The sequence below is a fragment of the Corvus brachyrhynchos genome, unplaced genomic scaffold (assembly GCF_000691975.1).
Source record: "Corvus brachyrhynchos isolate BGI_N302 unplaced genomic scaffold, ASM69197v1 scaffold94, whole genome shotgun sequence".
Lineage (NCBI taxonomy): Eukaryota > Metazoa > Chordata > Aves > Passeriformes > Corvidae > Corvus > Corvus brachyrhynchos.
In genome coordinates this window covers 709,286-736,891 of record NW_008238330.1, presented here as the reverse complement: position 1 = coordinate 736,891, position 27,606 = coordinate 709,286, and the positions used below count along the sequence as shown (strand labels likewise).

The 27,606-nt window shown below is 36.7% G+C and overlaps 1 protein-coding gene across 3 annotated transcripts in view; it reads right to left on the bottom strand.

Annotated features, from left to right (window-relative positions):
- The window catches only part of SUGCT (succinyl-CoA:glutarate-CoA transferase), a 346,089-nt gene that overhangs the window by 205,833 nt on the left and 112,650 nt on the right, over positions 1 to 27,606 (bottom strand). For all 3 annotated transcript variants that reach the window (XM_008633828.2, XM_017734627.1, XM_017734628.1), the window contains 2 exons: positions 8,194 to 8,265; positions 3,293 to 3,390 (listed from right to left, as the gene is read on the bottom strand). In XM_008633828.2, the coding sequence (XP_008632050.1) occupies positions 3,293 to 3,390; positions 8,194 to 8,265 (170 nt within the window). The remainder of the gene's footprint in view (positions 1 to 3,292; positions 3,391 to 8,193; positions 8,266 to 27,606) is intronic.

Sequence of the window (27,606 nt, the reverse complement as noted above, 5' to 3'; positions counted from 1 at the left end):
GAGGATAAGAAAATTCTTCCTGAAATGAATGGTGCAATTCACACCTTTCAGAGTTGTTTCAAGTTACATATATGTCTGAAGCCATATTCATCCCCATCTTGTAATCTCACTCAGTTCAGTACGTCTGACTTTGATGAATACATCATTTCACACCTTTCTGAGAAGTCTTCTGTTTAAAGGTCAATTTCTTCTAAGTGCTGCATGATCCCCATGGTTACCTAACTGCCTTGAAATCTGGCATGATTATCAGGTGGTGAGTAGAATTATTGATCTAAATTAGAGGTCACTTGAGTCAAGAATTCCCAAGACAGGGCCTTTTTTAAAAAAAAAAACAGCATTCCTTAAGATTGACAAATTGTCCCAATGTTTCCTTTGTTCACACATCTAGAATAAAACTGTGACCAAAGAGTCTCAGTTGCTCAATTTTTTACTCTAGCTAAAGAAAGTCATCAAGTGTCTCCTTGGTACTCAGAGTTCAGATGCTTTCAAAAATTTCAGCTCCACACATGAAGTGAATTAAATGCTCAAGACTTCAGGGACTTATTGACCCTTTGAGCAGGTCTGAACACCTCCTTCTATTCCTATAAAAAGCCTAGCAAACCCTTTTTCTTAAGAGGAGGAAGTAAAAAATCCTTCTTTTTGCACTTACTAAATGCTCAGAAGTTAGAAATTAATTGCAGGTAGTTCATTTCAAAAATTAAGAAAAGTTGGAAAATAAAAGGTGAAACATAGCTCCAGAAACAGTTCAAAAGGGATAAGAGCAAGGGGACAGGGTAGATAGGTCAATGGAAACCTGCTCTAGGCTCTGGTGGAACCTTGGTTTATTAGAATTATAACAGCATCAAAGGCTTGAAAAAAAAATGTATGCCTATATCTACTGTGCAATAGCAGTTCTATATGCAAGTGACTGCAGAGTACCAAGCATCTGCCATACTGCATCTGCTTAAAATACCAATGACTTAGAGGAACAGGAAGGATGTATAAACTGAAAATGGCAGCAGAAGAGTTTGGGGAAAAAAGGAGTGGCTCATCTTAACAAAAGTACTGTACTTCACACAACTGTACTTCATATGCTAGGCTGAGAAAAGCTGTGTCTAAGAATATGTCTTCCAAGTTGCTCCAGCTCATATCTCCACAAATTCTTTTTAAGGTGGACAGCAATACACATACAGTGAGTGAATGGAAGGGTCTGCAGGTGTTTTTTTCCAAGTAATGCACCTTAGGTTTATATTTTCCATGTGCTGGAAGCTGTAATACTATCAAGCAATCAGTGATTAAATTAAGGTATTTTTCAGTGAAATTCTGTCATTACTATTTTGTCATTTCCCTTCATTTCTCAAGGGTTGACATTTTTCAGCACTGAGAAACTATTAATTTAACTCTCTAAGTAACTTCAAAAATAAACCACATATAATTTTACAAAAAACTGTGCATTAGTGAATAAAAGCAAAGTTACCATAGAATGTGTGTGGAAACATATTCAGCTTCAATTAGAATAAAGAAGGTGTTTGTTAAATCTGTGTTTTGTAACTGACTGCCAGATGAACTCACTATAATATAACAGAATACATTAGAAATGTCTTCTCCAAAAATGTGTATACATTTACATATTTGCACATAATGTGCAGAAATTCAGCCTAAATTATAACAATAAAACAGAACACAAGCTAAAAAGAAAAAAGAAGACATAAAGCAGTAATTAGAAGAGCAATAATGTAATCTGATTAACTAATAGCTACAGATATAAAAACAAATTGTAATTCTGGCAATCCAAAGAACAGCTGTTCCTTGAACTTTATCTTCTTGTTCAGAAATTGCCCATAGGAAAAAAATATTACTACATCCAAAATTAACCAGAAGCAACGAGCTATTAAATAACTGATCTATGGATGGCAAAACAGCCTTCTCACAAGGTACCAGAGTACATCAGATAAATGCCATACTAAATGAAGTCCAAGTAATAAGTCAACATGACCCAACTTCAAAACTAAGACTATGCATCAAGAATGTAGGAGCTCAAAAGTAGGTCAAAAGATAAGTTATGGCCTTTCAGGGGCTCAAAACATATAGCAAGAGTGGCCTCATCTGTGCTATCACAATCCATTTGTTATAGGAAGGCAAAAGAAGAGTTCCAAATGTTAATCAAGGACAGTTGCACCATAATTATTCAAAAATGCAGTCACTTGGTACTTCTGTTTTTCAGCAGGGGCAGGACATCTGAAAATGGACAGGTAAGAGAGAGACAAAAGTACAAGTGCAACTGGAAGAGGCAAAATAACTCTCTCTACACTCTTTAATGACTCATGATTCTGGTTCTCAATATCCAAAAAATGTGGGGGGTTGAGAGTGGGGGGTGTGGATGTGCTACTGAAACTCTTTTTCTTGGATGGAATGGAAAAGGGAGGCATCTGACTTAATGCTTCTAAACCCCCCCATTAAAATTGCCTCATTTGTTACACATTTGTTGACAAAGACTAATACTGGCCAAGTGTCAACATGACAGTATGACTTTTCTTGAATCATTGACAACAGTAAATATGCCATCTCTTCTGCTCATCTCCCAAATTATGAGGTGCTGCTGAAGCCACCTTTGGGAAGGTTTACACAGATTAGTTTTTCTTCCATTACACCAATTTATCATCCTCTCCATTAAACAGAAGAGTACTCCACAGATATAAGGCCTTCTCAAACAGAATGAGGAAGATGACTAAAATATTTTAATCTCTCAAATAAAAGGTTTTTTGAGCTTTCTCTTAAAAAGAAATTTTAATTAAGTATTTAATAGGATGATTCAAAAACAGAAAACTAAACACATATCCTTTTGATTTCAAAAGGAATGGCCCAGGGAGAATTTGTGGCACCGAGTACCACAATACAGAACCAGCAGTAAGGGAGTAGCAGCAAGTGGAACTCCCTTGGATACAGAAACACTCAGAGAAAACTTTAAAATCCCACAGAAATAGCAAATGGTGCTTCAAGCATTTTTTTTCCAGGTGCTACATTCATCCAGGAAAGCAGAAAGCACTGGTTTCACTAAAATTCAAGTTAATGTTAAAAAGAAGTTAAAACAGCTTCTGAAAACTTAGATCTGTGGTCTGGCTTCTTTAGTCCACACTACAGTCTATGTGCAAAAGGCAGAATATTTAACATCAGTAAGCTTTTGTGGTACTTGTTTTAAAAACTAGAGTATCTCAAAAGAATAAAATAGAATTTTCCCATGATGAGAGCTTGCTATACATTATTATTTGCATTAACAGATTAAATATAGATTCTTCCCTTTTAATTAACTTACCGGGTTGACAATATGTCAATGAGCTCTTTTCTGTTCTGGACTCTGAGTGTATTAGTTTTGTATCTGGAATCTTTACTAACTTCAGGCAAATTCAGGATCTAAGTAAAATTAAAGATAAGTAAGAAATGTGCTTGACAGGAGTTTTATATATATAGCTAACAAAATAATTACTGATTTTAAAAAATCACTGATTTCCAATAATCGCTACTTATCATCAATCATTTAATATAGATAAACGAAAACTTAATTATTACTTCTTTTTTTAAAAAGCCTTCTGGTTAATGTTACATAACGAGTAAAGGAAAAAGAGAGAAATCCATATGATGATCCATATCTTAGCTGACACTTTCAGGACTAGTCAGGAGAAATTCTTAGCATAGAACACTAAAAAAGTAAGTTATTACCATGGGGTTGGATAGATCTGTGGGATTATTCTGCACTAACTTATATGTCACAGAATAAGAAGTATGTCTGTACTTCATATGCTAGACTGAGAAAAAATATGTCTAAGATTATTTCTTTCCACTTCAGTAATCTCTGTCAAAAAGAAAAAAAAAAAAAAAAGTCTTTTTCTATTGAAACATCATTGGTTTTCTTTACTATTTTTTTCCAAAAGAATTAATAAAGAAAAGTGGTAGTATAACCTCTAAGAAAGGAGAAATATAACTTCGATGTGTAACTCCCACCTGCCACATTAGAAATTTAAACAATGTGTGAAGACAATGTGTATTACACTATAAAGGAAATTAAATATGCAGAATGAGTCTTAGAATTTTGTAGTGGCATTCATTAGAAAAAGCAGCTGTGTGGAAAATCAATATAATTTACCTATTTGTGCCACAATGACTTTCTATAGAACATAAATAATCATAATTAAATGTGATTTCTAAAAATACCCCAATTACATCAGCTGCAGAGAAAGGCAGCATAGAATCTTATAAAAAAAGAGGCTGTCACATATTCTTTATGTATTTTTACTCAGTAACACATACTAAAGACCAATTTTTCTTATGATGAGTCTTATAATCATTCTAATCATGCTACATTTTTTATAGGGCTATTTCTAAGATGGCTTAAAAAAAAATACAGTGCTTCAAACCTGAAGTTCCTATAGCCCGTCATTCTATCTCTGGCTGTGTCTAAGTGCTGATGCTCAAACAGAGTTTAAGAACAGGGCCACTACACACAACACTTCCTTAATCTTCATCCAAACTCCAGTTCTCTTTTGATTAGGACATTTCTGAAGTGAATGTATTTTCTATATATTTAGCAATCATCAATGGATTTATGTTTTATTAACATGTTCAGTCACTTCTTGAATCCATATGCCTATGTACTACCACATTTAAGTGATACATAAGTTGGTGTCAATCTCTTTGATACTTGCTTCAAGCATAACATTCTACTAATTTTCTCTGACACTGGTTTAGATGAAGTCATCATTTAATGACTCCTGACTTTGCTAGAGTGAATAAGGATACAGCTTCCTTTCCAAGTGAATAGCAGCTGATGACATAAAACCATTAGCAAAACAGATATTCTTTCAACAGCTATTTAGAGATACTCAAAACAGATAGTCATCTTTGACATAATTTTCACCTAGAGTGACAAAACTAAACCTTGGAAACAAGGTATCTGCAAGTTATGCTAGAACAATGGTGATGTTACATAACTCTTCTGCAGATTTTTATCTGCAAGGTAACATAAAATATCAATCTAGCATCTTCCATCAATACTTAATTCACAGCATATTTTCTTTTCCTTCTGCATTTATATCATCTAGTTGATGGAAATCACAATATATCATAATTTAGCGTTAGAAAATAGCTAAATTTTCCTATCTGGACATTTATCAATACTATTGGTACCCCTTAAAATTACTTCCTTTTTTTAGTACTGTTATTTTGGAGTTACACATCACTACTTTAGAAAAAAATCCTGTAGGGTTGTTCTAAGCAAATGATAGTGAATGCTTACATGAGCTTAAAAAAACAAGAAATTAATCAGAAAACTATGGTTCCATTTGATGAGTTATATGAAAAACGGTCATATGGAGTTGCTCACTCTACTGTTTTAATTAATGCTACTGATTTCAGCTTTAACTTAATATCCATCTGTTATAAAGCTGCATGTCTATATATGTTCTCAGGTTTTTTTGTGACTAAAAAATTCACACTTGAGAAGTTATTCATTAATGTACCATTCATCTTTCTGCATCACATTGACAATGTTATTTTCTTTATTTTACTGTGAACATTTGGAATGAAAATGGTGTTCTCTGTTTGAAGCCTTGTTCAAGCTCTAAGATGCACACTCAGAGCTTATGCTCTCTGTGTTTTGTCCTGCAACACTAGCAAAGTACTCTCCTTTGCTGTACACAAAACTTCAGTCTTCTGAAGACTCTTGCTCAGTCTTCCTAATCAGACCAAATCAGCCACAGGTCAGGATGTGCTGTTGTAACACTTGACCACAATGAAATGCATTCCAGCCAGCAGTGTTACAAAGTTTTTTTGCAATTATCCAAGTCCTCAAACAAGCTACAGTTAGTTGTCATTGATTTTGAAAATATCACAGTGAATTATTCCAGATTTTTCTTTCTGCTTGCCCAAAAAGATACAGTTGAAGCAGAATGTTTGCAATTGTTTACAGCTTAATCCAGCTGTTACATCTCTAGACTATGTGTCTTCAGGGCAACAGCTTCCATACAGTCTGTATTTTCAGCACCAACTCAGCTGAGAAAGATTCTCTAAAAGCAATTCCAATGTTTGAATTAGTTGTCTCTGTATTTCCTAAAGTTCACTAGGGTGTTGCAGGCCTTCCTGTAATAAAGTTCTTTTCCTTTATTGGCTTTCCCTCTTCACAGTGTTTTAAATTCCAAATCACCTTTGACTTAGTACAGACCATATCTCTAATGAGTATTCATTCCAGCATTCCACTGACTTCCTCATCATTTCATTTCTGGGCAATTTAATAGTCTTTAGCGAGGGGGGGCCGGTTCCGAGTGCAGGGGAGCCGACCAGAGTCACGATACAAACACCGATACGATTTGAGCATCGTGCTCCACTTTAATTTTCCTTACACCAACTTATATCTACTTTGCAAAGATTCACGCCCTATTCCCACAAGACAGCCCCTAAGTAGCGGGGGAGCCGACCAGTGTATAACTTTGTCAGGATTTTCAAGGCTGCCTGCTGCCAGGTGCCTTTCAAGCCTGTCTGCAGCCTGAGGCCCCTTCAGGGGTTCTTCCGTAGCGGTGCCTTTCAAGCCTGCAGACTGTCCTGGGGTGCCCAGACTGTCCTGGGGTATCATAGGCCCCTGTTCCACAAGGAATCCCTCTACAATAGTCCAAATCCATACCTACATTATCTTGATAAGGGTACACATTTATAATGATTAAACAAAAAACCATCAGCCTGCAGACCAGGGCTAATATTCGTCTCACCTAATTTTTGTCCTATACATTCTGGGGTAACACAAACCATGAAAATCTTGCTTTATCTTCTGGGGTTCCATTCACCCCTTAATGATTACAGAGGGAATATGTAGGAACAAGGCACACCATAATTCTCTCAGCTGCACCCTAAAGTCAGGTAAAGCGCATGGTCTAAAATTTTAGTGCCCACTAGTGCCCATATCAAGATGTCAGAACCTACTGAGATGGATCTTCAGCTCTGTCTTGCTCAAGGATGGCAGGATGACAAGCATTTGCTACATAATTCTTCATTTTAGATGACAAAGCACCAAGAAGACAGCTATGTCCTGGGACACTCTGGAAAGATTTCCTTTATGAGATAATGAGTCTTTGATAAAATTGAGTTGTGGCAAGTAGACACTTATTCAGCTATTAGTCTTCATTCATGTGAAGATAATGACCACTGTAGTGGGCAGACACCTTTACAAAGAAAACCCACTGAGCAAATTTTGAAGAGGTTAAGAGCCAGTTCAAGTAAGTGAAAGGAGAACCCCTCAAGATAGTGAGGTGGGGATACATACCCCAAACTGTACTAAAAGAGAATCAAAACAGCACTGTTCACTTACTATGTATTCCAGTTATTAGTGGTGAACTTCCACAGAAATGTGAAATGTCTGACATGAACAAATGGAGGAAAATAATGCTCAATTTCCTGAGTGTCATTAATTTATGTTAAATATCCAAGTTCCTAGAGAAAAAACACAATGGCCAAAAAAGGTAGACCTGTAATTTTTAAAAATGTTGTCTAATGCTATATGCAAAAATTCTTTTGTCCCAGTTTACATGTTACTGGGGTTGTTTGTTTGGAATGTTGACACATTTTATGTAGAACTTTTTTTTTTAAAAAAGATTGTTCTTCAACATCATATCTCTGCACCACTCCAAAATCAGTCCACAGTCCTGTAACAGTTCTTTTCTAAGAAGTCCACAAGTTTCTCAGTGAGCACAGATCAGCACATGGTAGTGCTCGAAAGGGCAATGTGCTCGGGTACTGATTCAAGTAGCACAAGAACAACCCGTCCCCTAATGTTGCCTTGTTAATACTTTATCATGTATTTTATGGAGAAACAGTGTCACATTTCTTTCTGAAAGAGACACCAGTGTGACTTATATGACATTCACTCTTCCAAAATCAGAAAGTTGTTAGGTTGTTCATTTTTTTTTTTAGTTGATCAGATGTGCACAGGGGCAAAAGGGCAAAGTACTTCAAGTTTCAGAACTGGTGTGTTCTGAATTCAGGGCCAAAACACAGACCCCGTATCAGTCCCCTAGATGATCAGCCAGAGCTGCAGGATTAGAATTTATACTCACCACTTATTCCCATACCAAAAAAGAAAAAAAAAAAGGAGAATAAAGAAGCAATTGGCATCTTAATTTTCCTAGTGAGAATGGAAACTGTTACACATTTCTGTACTCTCGCCTAACACACCTTGCACACAGTGACAAACTGATGATCATTTCCAGCTCCCACCACGATGTAGCCATCCTTGGTCTTAAACGCCTAGAAGAACAAAGACAGGTGATAAGCTGAAACTAAATTATAACATATTAGCACATCTTTGAAGTGAAACTTTGTAAATAACATTCAAATGACATCCTTAAACATTTCCATTCAGATCCAATCTCTAGTTCTATAAAAGCAGCTCAAAGTCATCCATCCTCAAAGATGGATAAGGCACTTTTGATTTTTTTTCTAGAGTTGAGAAGTTATCTTGGTTAATAGTTTATTTACTGAAAGTGTGTCATGAACCACCCTGAAACTTAATGTGTCCCACATTCACAGGACTGAGGATTACCATGATAATGTTTACTTTCCAGGAGGTATTTATTCAGCTTCACTCTTAGCTTGACTCAGAGCAGACAGCTACACTGAAATGTAACAGATCCTGACCAAATACACCAAAAAAATTGCCAAATATCAACTACAAATTAGGAACTCCCATGGGAATGAAAGGGATAGACTGTATCTTCACAGCTCTGCTGCTGGACATTAAGCTATCCCCTTGGTCATTGGTCTCAAGACAGATCTCCTGGAGGAAAAGGGACTTCTCCAGCTTTAAAGATTTATTTTTTACTTTTTACTTCATTACAGTGGCCTTAATGGCACATTTCATGGTGAACACAACATTGAACTAGGCAGACCATAACAGCTTTCATTTCAGTCTAAACCATCTCACTTAGATTTTCACTGGAAAAAAGAAAATCTGTAATTGGCAACAATTTTTACCATTGTGTTAGGGCGTCCTCTAAAACTGGATAATGTGAACAGATTCTTCTTTTCTCCACACCTCTTTCTCATAGTGTGTAAGTGCAGTTTCAGTCATACATATTACCAGCCCAATTTTTGCAAACATTTGGGAAAAAATTCTTTCACTATGAATTTGACTTCAGTGTAAGAAGCCGGCATAGGCTGGTGCACTAATGGTGGCAAGGTCTTGCAACACTTTCTTGCGGAGAGCAAAACTCATCTTCCATTCCTATAAACCTTTTTTTTTTTTTTTTCTTTTTTTTTGATAAGCTATCATGTCCTGATTTAAAGGTGGGAATTCACACAATAAATTTTGGTAAACTTACACACAGATATAAGTCCTGGAATGGAAACACTTTAATAATCAAAATTCTTCTCATGCCACAGTGGCTTATTCTTCTTCACAGAGAGCAATACGTTGAGAGTAGCATCTCAACTTCCAATCTTTCATACAGACACAAATATGTTCACTAAGACTCTTTTACCATCTGGTATAGTCAAAGTTTTAAAATTGTATGTGGACAATCATGTCCACTGAAATGCAAGTAACTGTACATCGTAGTTATAATATCACCCATTTGCTCTTTCTATATTTCATTTCATGGTGAATAGTATTGGCCAGTTATAAAGTTTAGCAATTTATTTTTCACACATTTAATTACGTACTTCAGTCTAAGATTCTTAGCAAGCAAAGATAAAAATCAGCAAACAATTAGTCCCAAGCATGCAATAAAGTACCACTGACTTGGCCCCCATACAGTGAAAATTTAGTAACATACATAACGTAAAGGTACTACATACTCAGGCTGAGAAGAGCAGTAAGCACAGAAAAAAATTGGATAAAAGAATACAAAAAAAGATTTGTATGTGAACACATAAACATTCCTTAGATAAATCTGTTCAAAAAGACCTCTGTCTAAAAAAATAATGGCAGACCCTAGTAAAAGAATATGTAAGATTTTCCCTCCCAGTAAATGGCTTTTAGTGGGAATAGTTATGAATTAAAACTGTCAGTATAAACTTACTACCTTTAGTTACAGGCAAAATCTGTTTTCTGAACACCCTGCCCCAATCCTGATTTATCTTTGCTGATGTTCAGAGTTCTAAAACCAGCCTCATGCATGTCACACAAATTGTGGGTCAAACACTGTATGTATCAGGGTGCATATATAATACAGTATAATTTTTATTGGTGCAACCACCTTCTACTTCCTGTAAACACAAATTAGAATTCTTTTGTACATTCTTTTAAACTTCTAGTCGGGATGCCTGGTACAGATTACAAAGCTTACAGCAAATGTTGTATGTGCAGATTCCCTTCCTCAGTACTTCAAAATGTATTTATATTGGTAGTATGGGCAACTCTTAGAGAGTTTATTATTTATCAGCAACTTCTTTTGAGACACATCTCTGTAAGAAGGCTGCAATCACACAATAGCTGCATACACTGTGAAACATGCATCTGTACCCACTGGCTGCCCATGCAACAGCGTAAGTCACTCTAAATTTAAGGGCCTGGTTATTAGCATGTGTGCTTCAGTTGCTTTGTGGAATGTGTGGGAAAACTGATTATTCTTAATTGCACTGTATGTCTAAAAAGCTAAAATAACAATCATGTCATCCTTACACAACAAAAATGGTATCATAATAAATGCAGCAGTGTCTTTTTCCATGAAGGCTAACTCAAATGTCTTCAGCTGCTATTTTAAGCTTCCCATTACAAAACAGCTGATTATTTGCCAGTCATTGTTGCTGATAAAGCAGAAACTTCCAAATGTTACTAGCACAATACTGATGCCAACATGTAAGGGTGACAATGGTTTTATTCATCACCCATAAATGTACACACACTACAGGTTACCACAGGTTACCGTCTGGTCACAGAAAGCTTCACAATCTTATTATACAAAGGAGAGTAAGGGCAAAGTGCAGACAGATTTTAATGAGATTTTGTTTTGATAAACTGCTGTCCATCACATCGAATCATTTCACATTAGCGCAATAAAAGGCACAACACACAAGGCAAAAGTCCTTTTTCCCTTCCCTTTTTTCTGAAGAATGAGGCCTTCTGATAAGATTCTTCAGAGCACAGGCATGAGTTAACCTGCTACTCCCACGAGGTATCCTGAGCAACAGCACATCATTTGGTGAAGACAAGAAACAAATACCAAGCAAAAAATTATTTGACATCTTAAAAAGGCAGAGAAAGATTGTGAGCATTCAAAGGTGTAGCTTTTTCAGTGTGGGGCAAAAACTTGAGGGTTTCTAAGAAAATAATCTGTAAATTCACATTGAATGATGTCTAGTACATGACATCAACACATGCATGTTCAAAGGCAGATCTCAAGGTCCAGTGTGCATGCATCACCACCTCACACTGTCAAATGGATGTTGCAGGACCTCGTTAAGACTCAGCACTTTTCCAGCTTTGATCCTAGAGCACAGTGTATACCTGAGATACTTGGTGTATTGAAATATTTTAATCTCCCTAAACACATGGCATATGAACTCTATCCACCTTCAGGAATGTTCTGTGTGGTTTACAAGTATTCTCCAAATATGCTACATAGACTACACCATAAAGACGTAGGCCAAACTTAACCTAAATTATTACCAGAGCAAGAAAAGTCTTGCTGAGATAATGAGGCCTAAAGAGACTTTTTTTCCACTGCTCTAAGTCAGTAGCCTTTCAAGATTTGCCAGCTTTGAAGGCATTAAAGAAAGACCATTAATCTTTGTATTTATTGCCTGCTTTATGAATTTTTAAGTCTGCATGTGCCATGGCAATCATCAATCATACACAAACATATTTGCATGTGTTTCAATTTGCATGTTGATTCCACAAACAAAAACTAAAATATAAGGGACCAGTCAAGAGATATGGCAATTCCAATAAAATGATTGTAAGTCTAGGTCAGTTTTCCATATTTGAGCCCAAAACACAGAAATCAAAACAACAAGAACATTTGCAGTTGTGTATGGTAATGGTCTACTCCCCTTCATCAGGTATTTATACACATTCATAAGATCTCCTTGAGCCTCCTCTCTGCCTCTTTAGGCTAAACAGTCACAGATTTCTCCTCATATGAAAGATGCTTCAAGCCCTTAATTATTTGCTTGGCCCTTCACTGGACCTGATTCACTATGAGCATGTCCTTGTCCCAAAACCCCCAGAATTAGACTCTGTTGTGGAACCATAACTGGATTGAGTGGTTATTCATCCTCAGTGATGCTGAGCAGAGGGAAAGATCACCTCTTTTGACCTGTTGGCAATTTTCCTCCTAATACAGACCAGAACGATCTCTTTCTCACAGGGGCACATTGCTGGCTCATGTTCCATTTTTTGTTCACCAAGATCTCCATGTCTTTTTCTGCAAAGAAAGCTGCTTTCCATCAGGTCAGCCTCAGTCTGTACTGATGCATGGGATTATTTCCTATCATGTACAGGACTTCATACTTCCCTTTGTTGAATTTCATTAGGTTCTTGATGGCCTGACTCTCCAGCCTGTCACAATCCCTCTGAATGGCAGCACAGCCACATTCTTGGTGGTGTATATCTTGGTAGATCATCTATCAAACATGATTCTCCATTTTGTACATTCCACAGATTTTGGAGGCCAAACAATACTTGGAGAGACCAACAGAACAAAGCATTGGGTTTTTCAAATTTTAGGATTATTCCATATTTAGGAGAGGTTAAAAGGAGAGGTTAATTATCTGAACATATGATTATTTTCATTACCAGTTACCATATTGGCCTGTTTACTGATAATGGCAGTCAATGGTAGAAATATTTGAAAGTTTCCAGACCTCCTCTAGGAGGAACATTCTACTACATCAGATATGGTAAAAATGATGTATTACTCATATTTATGAGCTTTCTTATCTCATGTTCCTGTGTGAATAACAATTAGGATCTGTATAGATACTTAAAATCCTTTTTCATTGTGAATACCTGATGTTAGATACCCTTGGATTTGAAGTATCTTTCAAGACAGCACTGCCTTTTGATTCATAAACTTGAATAGTAGCATTCCTAAAAGCATCCAGCTACGAATCATGAGGGGAACAGTTGAAGGTTTTGGGAGAGTCAGTATGTATTGGTGAATTTTGGAGCAGGATTTAAAGGGACTTAAATTTTTGCATGCCTTCTAACTGCTCTTGGTCTTACAGGCCATGAGGCTGATTGCTTCAACTGGCATCATCAAACAGCTTGCTTAAGATTTTGGAATGACGCTATCCTCATATAAAAGCTAGATACAATATTTCTGTACATTTCTGTGTTTGTCAGCACAACAGGCAGCTCTCTCAGATGGCATTATGGCAGAACACTCCTCTGGTCTCCCTCCAAAGGCTGGCATAGGAGAAAGCAGCTTCATGTGGAGGCTGAATGAAACTTGGGACCAGCTGGGATCAGTGCAGAACAAAGACACCTTCTTGTGAAGTCTTAAACATAACACCAGGAAAAGCCAAACCAGTATTTTCAAACAAACCTTGGAAACATATCACCAAAAATTTTTTAAGAGATTGCTTTTCGAGTGTCACTCCTTCCTCTCCCCTTCATTTTCTCATTTACAGAATCAATGAGATACTAGATGACCATACACAGGTCTTTGTTTATAAGCTTGAAGTACTTCCTTGCTATTAATGGGTGTAGTCAAACAGAAGAGCTGATCTCTTGCAGGCTTGGAACCACAGAGTTTTATTGCATAATTTTTCTTCAATTAGACTTTGAAGTTTTCCAGTGCAATATTCAATTCCATGCAAAGGTCATTTAAGGACAAGCATCATCTAGTCTTAATGTAGATTAAAGGCTACAATTAAGAAGGTGATGTATTCATGATTTGACTGATATGTACAGGCTCCCTTGTCCTTCCAACCATGTGTATCTACAGTATATGTTGATTTTTCTCTCTCCAAACTGATCTAATGAACTACAGTGTAGGAGATCCTCAGTTTTGCTTCAGATCCAGAATCATTACATTCCTTCCAGATGGGATAAACTTTGCACATAATTTCTCTAACTTTACATACTAGTTTGAATAAAACATCAGCTGTGCCACAGAACCATGGAGAAGTCATATTCTTTTTTCTTTCAAGGGAACGGCACAATCCTTTCATAACAACTTAATATTTAATTACTGTAACAAATGGGAACAAGACCAAGAAGTTTGGTCAGTGGTAGTTCTGAGCAATACACATAAACCATAAAGACCACACACTTTGAAACTATTTGCCTACTTTGCACTCTCTTTTAGTGAAAGCAAACAGTAAAAATAAAAAAATGTAAATTTCATGGACTGGATTAATGAATGCTGAATGTTCTCACCAAGCAAACTGGAGAAGGGCATTCCACACCAAGATTTCATTTTTCCTCTCTGATCTTTTCCACCTACACTACTTGTGTCTCGCTGCCCTACTATGTTGCAGGACATGCTATCTCGCAACTTCACAGCTGTCAGTCTGCCAGACAGATTAGCATTAACTATATCAGCTATAATTCTCTTGGGGAAAAAAAAGGTTTGACTGGATGCCATGAGTTTCTAGGAAAGGTGTTTATGGCAAGAGTGGGAATGATTACTTTGGCCTCTGAGATGAGGCAGAACACTGACACTGATGTCAAGGAAGGCACACCACAGACTACCAGCCAGGGATATGATTCCCTTCTACAGAACCTACAACTCATTAGACAATTTTTCTGATCAGCCTTCAAGTTCCATATATGTGTGAATCCAGAAAAAAAGTGATGTTGCCTAACTGATCCATGATCAAAGCTGATTAACCATTAAAAGTGCTCTGAATGCACCTTCCTGAAAGGGGCAGCAAAGTTTACACAAAATCACAGCATCAAACAAGGATATTTGTATTTGGCATTATAGTGTATTATTCTCAACACTCCTTCAGGAAAAAGAACAGCTTAGAACTGCTCTCCAGACCATGGCATGTTTTTATCTAGTTCTTGCCTAATGTGAGAATTATAAACTGCTGGAAACAGACTGAATCCAAGGCTTCTCCAATCCCAGCTCACTGTCCTTAAGAAACAGGTTGGAGACAGGACCTCTGTCTCTCTCTCTCTCACTTACTCTTCATCTGGCCATACAGTATTTGCACTGTTCATTTCCCAATTGACTAGATGCCACACATAGATCTGTAATCTAAAAGTACCGGTTGGGCAAACTATTTACCAAATAGACTTTTACAGTTGTTACTTCATATTCAATAGTGCAATGAATGTTAACTTTGGATTGCATACCCTCATACTTTAAGACAACGCTTTTTTCCAGAATATCTCAAAGAACATATGCTACCAAGGAAATTAAACTATTTTCTTCATTTTCTAATGCAATATACATTTAGCTTCACCACCCAAAAAGACATTTAAAAACTCATGGAAGAACAGTGAACAGCTTTAAAGTGGGAAACTTGTCACTTTCCCAAATTTCTAAAAATTTAAATACCTAAACTATACCTCAATTAAAAATAAATTATCTGGTACTGTAAACTGGCATTTAAACTGTTTCTTGCTGTTGAAAAATATCAGGCACAGAATCACATTCTCCATTGCCACATTAGTTTTCCATTAGTTTTTCAACAATGAAATTACACACACACAGACACACACACAAAATAAATAAACTTTAATCACAGTATCACACTGGAGCCAGTGTAATTAGTGTTGTGTCAGCATTTCCATTTAAGCCACTATTTTCGAGAGGTTTATAGCACAGCCATAAAAATTCAGTTAGGTTGAAATTAAGCAAACGAGGTCTTATACAGCAAGCAACATTTGAGTATATATACAGACAGCAGCCAGTTACTACTTATATGGGAATTAAAATAGACGTTTACTGATTTTAAAGAGCACTGCAGAGCCATTTTTTAAACAATATTTTTCTCAACATTTATAATAATGTCTCAAAAGCCTGGATCCAAGATATGTTTCCTTATTCTTTTTCCTTCTCACACAATAGTTCACACAATTTCTTGCAGTTTTGGGATTGTAAGCATTTTATTTTTGTTTCACTTTTAAAGGAAAAGAATGCAATGAAAACATTTCTTTTGAAAAACAACACACATTACCACAGTTTGATCCTGATTTAGTGATGCAGAAATGACAAATATTTCTTACACCTTCCAATAATCATAAGATATAGCTGTCTGGAAAATCTGAGTACTCAAATATGAGGTTTTAAAAATACTATTTAGAATGTAATTCTAAATGAGGTCTTATTTCTGTTTTTAGTAGAAATCATCAGAGCAGGATTTGTGTCACTCTTTCTGTCCCTTTTCCCTCTCTACTCTTTGACATTAAGTCTTTTAGTGGTACAGTTTCCAAAGATGAGTTTTGTAATACTGACTACCTTTTTGGTAACTCAGTATGAGTCTGGGATCATACTGAGTCCTACAATCAGTCTGGGATTTCAAGTTGCAGACAGATGACCCAGTGCAAGTAAACTAGAACTCAGACTGGGCAGGCAGTGCTATGAACTTAAAGGTCTCAATAACTTCGTGTCCTGCTATAAGGAAGGCCCTTCAAAAAACTGAGTGGAATAATTTGTTTCTCAACAACCAGTCAATAGAGAAGAACAAGGAATCAAATTAGCAATGATGCTGGTGACAATCAGAAAAAACACCAATGATGACAATTACAGCGCTGCAAAATTGGCCAGGTTTCACAATTTGGCACTTCCATAACTTAAAATAAACAGCAGTCATGTTTGAAAATTGCCATTTTGCTGCAGAAAGCAAAATTACACTACATTCTGCTAATGTGCTTTTGCCCTATTTTAGACTTTTTTAATGAATATGTCTCTCAAACATTGTGTGATCCTACCTACTCCTCAGTAAACACCGTATAGTGAACTAAGGATGGATTTCAAATATTTCAACCTTGACTCTTCAGTATCCTTGATTTGTGGTTTCAAGTCAGACTCATTAAGGTTCATTGCATGTAGTCTGTTTTAGTTTAAAACACTAATTTATCTCTAATCAAGGATTTAAATATTGAACTGGCCAGACATCTAGGATGCATGTTATTTAAAGTTCTGAATGTATGCCAAAAAATCATTGCCAGGCCATAAGAATAGTGCTGATGAGATCTATTAAAAAAAAAAGATTAAAAAATTGATGAGTGGAATACTTACTTATGTCTAAAAAAAGGTCAGAACCACACTTCCTCTTAATTTTCCTGTAAATTTCTATTAGGTTTCCTTAAAACTATAAAATTTAGACTTCTGTTTTTCTCCAGTATTTTTTTAACCATCTCCTTTATTCTGAGAAATATTGAAATTTAATATCACATTAATGGAATTAAAATTCTATCTTCCTAAAATTTAGCATTATTTAAATTGTTAAAGTTTGAAAATCACTATAATTAGAAACCAAAATATTATGCCTTTTGTCAACTTACTATCTTGCTGGCCAATATTTAACCAATTTTTCATTTTATTACCTAATCTGTCGAATTATCTACCGATGAAGAGCTGAGGAAATCTGCATAGTGGTAGCTACTATATTGGTTTTTATCATAGATCTCCATGTCTATGGCTTGAAGAGGACTTTTGCATAACAAACATAACTATCCTTTACAAAAGAACATGTCCTGGAGAATTAACGCAGTATAAGTGTGCTTTCGTTATCACACCCTAAAATCTACATCCACCTTTGTAAAAACTCATCTCCTTGCAGCCCCAAAATCTGATGGACATAGGTATGCCAGTAAAACTGTGAGAAAAGACAATCGGAGGAGGCAAAAGGAGAAGTCGAAAATTCCAGTTTTCAAAATTGATCCCACATTTTTCCCCTTCAGACTTGAAAGGAAAAAACCCTTAAGTTTTCACTCATAGGTACTCATGTTACTCTTTAACAAACTCTTCATTCTTATGAATTGCTAGGCTTATACTGAGGTTTCATCTTGCCTTAGGCAGCCATAACACTTTTTTTTGCTCTGGATGGCTGAGGGGCAGCCTGCTTCTCATACATGATGGTATGAACATCCAAAGGACAATCCTGATTTAATCATGGGAGATTCATAGGAGTCTGAGCTTATTTAGGGCAGGATTCTGACTCTGAAGACCACCCAGTACAAGTTTTAATTTCTTGGCATGACCAGCAAATTTACTTATCACTTTCTTAAAGAAAAGCCCAATTGTAAACCAAAGTGGTGAATTCAAAGGTTAAGGACTATATGTGCCCCTGCCAAACACTGTGACATCAGGAAAAATGCAAAATTACTGCATTTTTTGCCCCAGATAATTGCCATAAACTGTTTAAGTTATGAAAGCATTAAATTTTATACAGCCAATTCTGCACCCTTTTTATTTGTTATGTCCTCATTGATGTTTCTGCTGATTTTCATCAGCATCAGTGCTAATTTGATTCCTTGCTCTTCTCTGTTGACTGGCTGTCAAGAAACTCACAAATTATTATTCCACTCAGTGTTTTGAAGAGCCTTCTTTATAGCAGGACAGGACACTGTAACAGCATCACTGCACCTCAATCAACTGACAAGTGAGCGTGAACACACACTGCTTCTGCTGGAGTCTTTAGCAAAAAGCACCATTGTTTCACATATTTTCATAATAAATTATTTAGAGAAAGTAACCCGCAGCAAATATACATAGCATAATGTTAAATTAGTTTAATTAATTAGTCACGTGCAGCCAAATAACTTTAACACTATCCAGCCACTGCAATCCATACACCACAGCACAGTCATGTTACAGTCTACATGCAAACAGCAAAGATCTCCTGTAAGAGTGAACATCTCTTAAAGAGTGAATGAGTCTTGTCACAGAAATGATCCCAGCTCCCAAGGGCCCCAGTCTGGCTATGGCGAAGGGATGGTGCCAGCAAGTCTGGCGGAGCAGCCTGGCACCTGACCTTCATCATGCTTTCGCCTCCCTCTTTGCTGTGTTGGCGAAGTCAAAGGACTGGTTTCCTAATGATCCACACGGCCTTCTGGTGACACTGGGGTTGGCATCAAATGGGCAGCATCAAGCCCAGCACACAGGCCTGCCATTGTGCTGGGAAGGACTAAAATGGGCTGCTGGCAGAAGCTTGGCCTGTTCTTGCACCCCTGATGACAGCCTGAAGTGCTGCCTGCCCACTTTTCCCTGGAGTTGGCTATGAAATGACCTTTCACAGAAAAAAGGTTCTTGTCCCTCAATTATATGAAGCTGATATCTGATTTCCTCACTTGGGGAGGGGGAAGAAGAAGCTAGTAAGAAGAGGTGCATAGATTTATAAGGGCACTCTTCTTCCCCACAGGGGGCTGATGAAAGCATAGGGATGTTTTAGACCTTCCTTTTAACAGTACCAAAAAATAATAACATAGAGAAGAGTAACAAAATGAATTTAAATGGTTATACTAATTAGTACAGAGACAGTTTCAGTAACAGTGGGATTCTGGTATATTTAATTTCCTTCCAATATACATTTCCTTTCACAGGTACAAAGCTTGGGCATTTTAATAGACATTGACAAAGCTGTGCTTGTAAGTGGGAAGGATGGCTGCTAGAGAAAATTATGCAGGGAGGCATACCAATTTTCACATCAAGTTATGTACTGAAGCATAAGATTTTGTAGACAAAGAATGTGTTTCTCCAGCTACTTGATCTGTCTTTTTCTTTTCAAAATCTGCACAAGTTAAAACAAAATACACCAAGTAAGCAATCAAAGCAACCTTAAGCTGCCATAAAGAATCCAAAATAACTGAAATGAGTGATGCATATGGTTGTGCACTGGACTTCAGCTTCCAAATGAAAATGAAGATCCTGTACAGTAAGATTTGATTTGTATTCCAAAGAAAACTTTGGGTTTCAAATGTATAAAACAGGAGGGCAGCCTTTCCTTACAGAAGTTTAAAAACTACTAAAAATCTTTTAGGACTTAAAACCTGATGAAACAGAATAAATAACAGTAAGTCTATGGTGGCATATGATTGCCTACCCTGAGAGTTTGGGCATTTCAAGGTTTAGACGAGACAATTTCTGTTCCTTTATAAGAAACTCTGCAGAAGTACCTCAGAATAAGGATAACTTCCACTTCTAGTGGAAGGTGTCCCTGCCCATGGCAGAGGGGTTGGAACTTAAAGATCTTTAAGGTTCCTTCCAACACAAGCCATTATATGATTCTATGATAACTTCACATTTGTCCTGGTTTTCACCAGATTGCAGAATGTGAACCGAATGTGAACCCTAAGAATCTTCCTGAGCTTCTTGAGCTGCTACAAGTACTTGTAAAATGCAATCCAGAATGAATACACTGCTAATAGTATGCAAGCTGGGACCTAAGGGCATTTCAACAATACCTATGGACAGGTATTTCAATAATACCTATGCAAATTTGAACAGCAGTGCTCATCTCCTACTTGGATGTTTCTGAAAACATCCTGCTGCTAGTCTGCTGTTGACATCAAGAATCATGAACTTAAACAGCAATGAGAAGGGAATGAACATTTCCACCGATCATTAGTACATTTACACTGTTTAAATGCCACCTCCAAGAAACGGTTTGCAGAAACAGACAGCTTCCTTTGGAGGGCACAGTTAAGTTTTCCCTTTCTCTTCTCCTGTCAATTAGCAGAATGTAAACTTAGACATCACAAAGAAGTTACATCACAAAAGTGTGTTAAAACACAAATCACATATGAGGTGGTAGAAGGCACAGACATGTCAGGAGAAGGAAAGTAAAACCATTATTATCATGTACTTGGGATCATCTTTGCTCCCATCCAGACAACAACAGAAGCAGTGAATAGTAAAAGTGAGAAGGCTGGAACATTTTTCTGGACAACATTCCTACACAAAATGCCTCTTCACATAGGAAAGGGAAGGCAGGACATGGGAATTCTGGAATGGAAATTCTGCAAACCCTAACAAGCTGTCAGTCATTCTGCTAACTGCTCTGCAAACTGCACCTTCCACACAATTGTCCACAGCCAGATGTCCAAGACAGAGGTTTGGCAGGGAAGAATTTGGTGGATACAGACCAGCATCAACTTGAATAATGACAGACGCAGGAGTTCCTAAACTTTGTTAGGTACACAGAAATAAGCAAACATCTGATTCAAAAATGATGTACTTATACTAAAACTGACAGCTAATTTAAGAGTTAGATCTGGATATTGACCTTTTGGGGGAGAATTTGATTACAAGTGTCTTTGTTGTCTAGATTAGCATAGGAGTGTCAAAAACCAAACAAGAGCACAGGAAAAAGTGTCATCAATTCAGAGATAAATGTGGCTCTAAACACAAACTTGGATAAGAAGTTATAATAATGTTCAGGACATCAGTTTGTTTTCCTGGCCCAGCTGGAATTTAGATGGAAAAAAAATACAAGCTCTAAAACTGCTTATTTTTTAGTATGGACAGAGTCATAAACAGCCTGTAGCCAGATTACAGGCACAAACCTACTCCTAATGAAATCCATCCTTGCTCCCCCTCAGGTATGTCAGAAAGCTAGTATGTGTCTAAAGTGAGCAGACACACAGGAACTTCATTGCCAATTAATTTGGTTGACCGTGCCATTTTGCCTCAGTTGGCCAAGTCATACCAACAGCACGTAATTATATACTGCTAAGAACACAAAAAGTTTTCTGCTGCCAGGTGTTCTCACATTTTGCTTTTTTTTGAGGCAGGGTGGCTGAGAATTGCTGGTCCATTAAACAACTAAATGGACTTAGTGACTCTGCATGTGAGGCAGAAATAAAGTAAGCTGCTAGTAAATTTAAAAATAATAGAAAATATGGGATCTCCAGATTATCTCTCTGTCACACATTCTTCCCCCATACTCCCATCCAGGGGTCTTTCATTCGGATAACCTCAACTTGACTAACAGGCAAATATTATCCTTTCTGGATGAAGGCTGGGCAAAACTGTGGCTTCAACAGAACTCTCACACTTCCTCTTAAAAAACCAGACGTAATTTCAGAGAAATCAAGATTTTTCAGCCCTCTGGCTTAGAAGAAGTCACTGAAATACATAATTACACACTGTGGGCATCAGCAAATAACTGCCCAAAAAACAAGTAACAGTAAAGCAGCAGTAAAGCATCACAGCAAGTTTAGGTATTGAAGGTACCCCCTTCATCTGTATATCCTAGTTATGCACAGGCACACAAAGCTCTTTACAAAGGTCTAAGAGCATGTCCTCCATGCTGGAGAAGAAGCCATGCCAGATCTGCAAGAAGATGCATAAGGATTCTGTAGCTACTCATCATATGGAGCATCAACCGTCTCCGTTATCTACACAAGAGACCTGGAAAAACATGCTGCTGACTTCTAAAGGTAATAGACTACTCTTAAAGTGCTTTTTCACTGCATGTCATGCCCTGAATTATGTGCTCTTCCTAAAATGAGAGTTGCATTCATGCTAACAGATGGAAAACATCATCATCTAAACTTGGATCCATGCCTTGCTACTGGCTTTTACAAAAACCTTGAACGTGGTTTAATTAGTTAAGTTAAAAGCATTTTTTATAGTGGCCTGTGGATAAAAAGTTTGCCCACATTACACTGAAGAAAAATTAATACAGTGACGTATCTTAGTGAAGTACCTTTAGAGCTTTATGTGTGTAGCCCAGTGCCAGTGTAGACACAGGACTCTGGTCTGACATGCACGTGGATTTACAAGCAGGTGCTTCATGGTAAAAGCACCTTACAGTAACTATGCCAAAAAAATACAAAACTAACCTCCACCACCCCCAAAAAAACCAAAACAAAACCAACAGCGAGAGCAGCTGAGAAAGAGATTCCATAATGCACAGGTCTGTCACAACAACAGAAAAAAGAATAATATGAATGAAAGAGATTGCATCAAGAAATCAGAGGGAAATCCCCAGTACTGCAACTCAGAGACATTCTCATAAAGCATCACATGTATGTGTCAGAGAGTATTTGAAGAATCCAAGGATGGGCATTGAGATGAAAAAGTTTCCCTTCAATAAGAGACAATCCCAATCAATGCAGCATTAAACAGATTACAGAACTAGAAGAGAGAAGGGACTACTAAATCCCAGACATGAAATTCTAATATTCAGCAATTCTCTGAGGCAACATTTTGATGGTTGAACTGCACTGTGGGTCTACCATGGTACTATCATTCTACATAGCTATTATCCATGCTGTTCAGTGCAGCACTGTCATTCATATTCACAAAGCAGTCTTCTTTATCCCTCTGTCTCCATACTTTTCTTTTTCATGTGTAAATCTTTTTTAGCAATATCCACAGTTATACTGATGAGCAAAAGATTTCTCACGGAACACTTCAGCTCTCTCATCTCATGGGCTGTAACTTTTCAGACTCTGGATCAGGGCTGTTTCCATTTCACTGAAACACTCAAGAGACTAGTTTATCTGCTATGTGAATTTCCCATACCTTTAGTAATTTCTACTCAAGAGAAGTCAAAATTGACTAGAGAAAGAAAGCTACAGTATTTTAAGCTTTTGGCTCTTCAACTCCCAGCTCTTCTCCAATGAATCCCTCCAAATCTGAAACAAAGTCAGAAAGGGTGCAAGTCACCTAAATACTGTTGAGGTTTCTTGCTACAGTGACAGAACTAAAATGACTGAGAAAACTACAACCATCCTCTTTCAAGTCAGTCTCACCTTGTCAGATACCAGCTTTTATTTTTTAACTGTTTGGCAGGTCACTTCCGGCTTTTGAAGTGCTGAAGGTCTTTCCCTGTCTTGACTGGAAATTTCTAGTCTTCCCCTTTGGTATCCTTGAAGCAATGTCCTTAGGCTAAAATGTCAAGGTAAGATTTTGTGTTATTGCCTATTCTCCTCTCCATTTTTCATCCACAGTCTGACATCCATTAAAGGAGTTTCTGCTACCCTCATTACAATTTCTGAGAACCAGGGTGGAGTAGAACTTTTTAAGAGAAGTAGGACAGAAGTCCAATTAATTGCAGATACTTTTAAAACTCTGTACTACTTTCATTATTCTGTGCTAACAGTACTATCAACTACTTCCTTCATCAGTTAAGTGTTTGGGGATTTTTTTTTTAATCGAGCTTCTGCAGGATTATAGACATTATAACTTGCCACAAAAGTTTCAACATTCCTAAAATCCAAGTGTGACACTGGCTTTTCTTCACAATTTCACATTTCCATTTTAGCAAAATGTTATGTAGCAGAGTTTTAAGGATAACTTTTGAAAAAAAAAAAACCTATTTATTGGGATTTGTTTTATTTCAATTGGCAAGAAAATGTAAAGAAAACAATTATAACTGATTCAGGTCTATTCACTGAACAAAGCCAAGCGTTAAAATAAAATTACTGTTCTGGTTTCAGCCTGCTAAGAGCAATATAACTCATCATTCAGGATCAAACCACCAATGTCTACTCATAACAGGGTACAGTTACGTAAAATTAAGGCTGGCACTGCATTGTGCCCAGATACTTGAGGTTTGGATCCTTAACTATGAATTTCCTTCCTTTTATGATCTTAAGCCAGAGAACAATGGCTGTGTTTTAATCTTGCCTTTTGTAATTTTCTTGGTCTCTTCTTGCAAGTGTTTACGTACAATGATACAGCCCTGAGTGATGCCACAAAGTAACACATCATCCAAATCTAGCTGTTTACCACAGATGCTATGATATCATTCAAAGTTGAACAAATCTTTGTCTTTTTCCCCATGGAATGATAATGGATTCGTTACAAAGAAGTGATTTTTTTTTATTGTCATTCACCCATGTCTGCATCAGACAGCATGCTTATGATTAAAGGCTGTAATATTGTGATTCACCAAACTTATTCTAAATTATTTTCAAATGGAAAAAGAAAAAGATATCTGGGAAGAACCTTTAGCAACATTACCGAGTCTCTTTGTTCTTTTTATATTATAAAGACTACATGACTGGAATTCTGCACTAGATTCTCTTCAGTCATTGAAAACTGGTTTGACTTTACTACAGTCAACAAATAATAACAAGACATCATTTCATTAAATAAAACCAATCTGCACAAGCTAATTGTCTCCTTAATCTAATATTTTCTTTTTTATTACAACACTGGCCATGCAAAATATAGGTGCATAAAGAAGAAAATATAGGTGCATAAAAAAGAAGATGATGAAGAAAGTTAAACTCATCTGTTACTAGTGAAAAAGGCTATAATAAAAAAATGGTTTAGAACTTCACATTTTCCAGAGGAACTTGAACAAAACTATTGGCTTTTATTGAGCAACATAGAAGGGGGACTTCTCTTGCTGATTGGGCAGGAAAACCAACACTCCCTTCTTCAAGCATACCTCCTTTCCTCTCAGACAGTCAAAGGAACAGGCTTCTAAAAACATAACATTATGTTGTAAATGTTAACATACTGTTCAAAATTATAAATATTTACCTAATGTTTCACCTTCCTATTAGATAAATTGTTTCTGATCCTCATTCTACATTAAATATAAGTACATTACATAGGGATTAAACTTCCTCAATTTCGTCAATGCCACTCAATCTTACAGATTCAAAACTGTGATGCTGGTCCTGTTCAAAGCATGCTCTCTCTCTATTCTATTTTCCAGCTAAAACTTTACTGATAGCTAAAAAAGCACCCACTGCAGAAAGCCAGGTTAAAATAGCTTTCGATCAGTTCTGAAACCACAGTATAGAGTAGTACTTTAACCTTCAAAATTTCATTTAAGATTTTACATTCTATAACATAACTAAGAACAGCACAACCAGACTCTTTGCTTAGATTGTCATTCCTTTGTTTTGCAGACAGGCAAATCTCTGGAGTGTGTTGTTTCCAACACACATTCCTACATTTTTAAGCAGAAAATGGAGGTGCCCATTTCTTAAACTTGTTTCTATGGCATGCACAGAGAAATACAATAGTATTTTTACCCAAGGAACACAAAACCTGTCATATGCTAGAGGTGCCCACAGTGTTAGTCTTCACAAAAAGGAGGTGAGTTACAGTGTGTGTTTTCTGTTCTCCCCTTTCAGGAGGAGAAGGCTCCACTGTGATCTGCATGCATAAGAGTAACATTGGATTGGCATTCAGACCAGACACAATCCATAAATCCATGTTCCATTTTTTGTGTGACTCTCAAAATCAAATTCATTGTCACTGCAGAGGACTACCTTCTCTCTTGTTTTTGCCATGCTTGGCTTTTGCTTGGTTCCATTAATGTTGTCTGACCATGTGTAGGGTCCAAACAGATGCCATAATCTTGCATAATCCTACTACTGGAATTATCAGACATAAAGTTTTTCAAAATATTAAAAAATAAGATGGCAAAATAAGATGTCTAAACTTTAAATAATTTAAAAAAAAAATTAGGACCTGGAAGATTTTTTGCTTTTTAGATTTTTTCCATCTTCTCTAATTTTTATTTATTGCTCTGAATATATTACTCTTGATCATAAATGTTTAAAACAAAAGGCTAAACAGCCAACAGAGGAAACAGCAAAGAAAGAATAGATTATTACTGCATAGATCATATATGCTGGCTTTAAATATATAATTGCTGTAAATTAATAATGCAGGAGGAATAGGCTAAGGTATAAAGTTAACCACATAAGCAAGTTCTACTGTATTTGCATTCTTCATGGAAAAACAGACTAATGAATTTGAGACTGCACCTTGCTTTTCAGTACACAGAAGAACACAATAATACAGATTTGCTTTTCTTAATGCATGCATTATTGTGCAATGTGAAACACAATCTTTTTATTTCTTTAAGTAATTATTTATGTAGGAAGCTAAATCTAGCATTAACATTAAAGTGTGCTTTCTCTCTACAGAAGTGTAACATAAGGCCTTCAGAAGACAAGGCCCCACAGACTTGGTAGAGTCAACCCAGCTCTGGAGATACTATATTTCCAGGATGGAGGATATCAGAAGTCCTAGAGATTCATGTAATCTCACTATTTAGGAATCTTCCTGGAAAAACAAGCAAACAAACAAACAAATTTTTTATCACCCTTTCAAGCTATGTTAAACAAAAGATGTTTAAACAAATGGCTGATGAACAGCTATGCAAAAAAAGAACTAACACAGCTTCTCTCATCTGCGTCAGGATTAAGTTTTTACAGTCATTTTTTTTAAACAAGCACAACCAACAGTTTATGTGGCAATCCAAATTGGCAGAAAATTTAGAGTTATTTCTTTTTATTAAGATAAATGGAGCTACAAACCCTTGGTGGTCAAGAAGACAAGAAAAATCTAGAGGAAAGCTCCTTTCAAAATTCTTTTAAAATCTGTTTCTGCTAATGTTTTTAGATTTTGTACAAGAATATACATCTTAGTTAAAGGGAGACTTCTATAATTATTTAAAGAAATTAACCGTATACCTAGAGTTGTATTAATTAATTAAAGGTCTCATTAGACTTAATGTTTCTTTCTTGAAAATAATATCTGTCATAGGTTAGCAAGCATAGTCCCGGAAGGGATGTCCTTGCTAAGGGGTGCTTACAGTTTCCTCTGGGAACTGATAGAACCTATCAGCTGGCCAGTTTGGATATGGACAATTCTCTAAGCCACTTAAAGTTGTGATCACCTCTGTGATCCACATTTAAGAATAGGCAAACTCCCCCTCCAAGCTCTCTCTCGTTTCCGGCGCTGGCACAGGTGGCTGCAGGGCCCG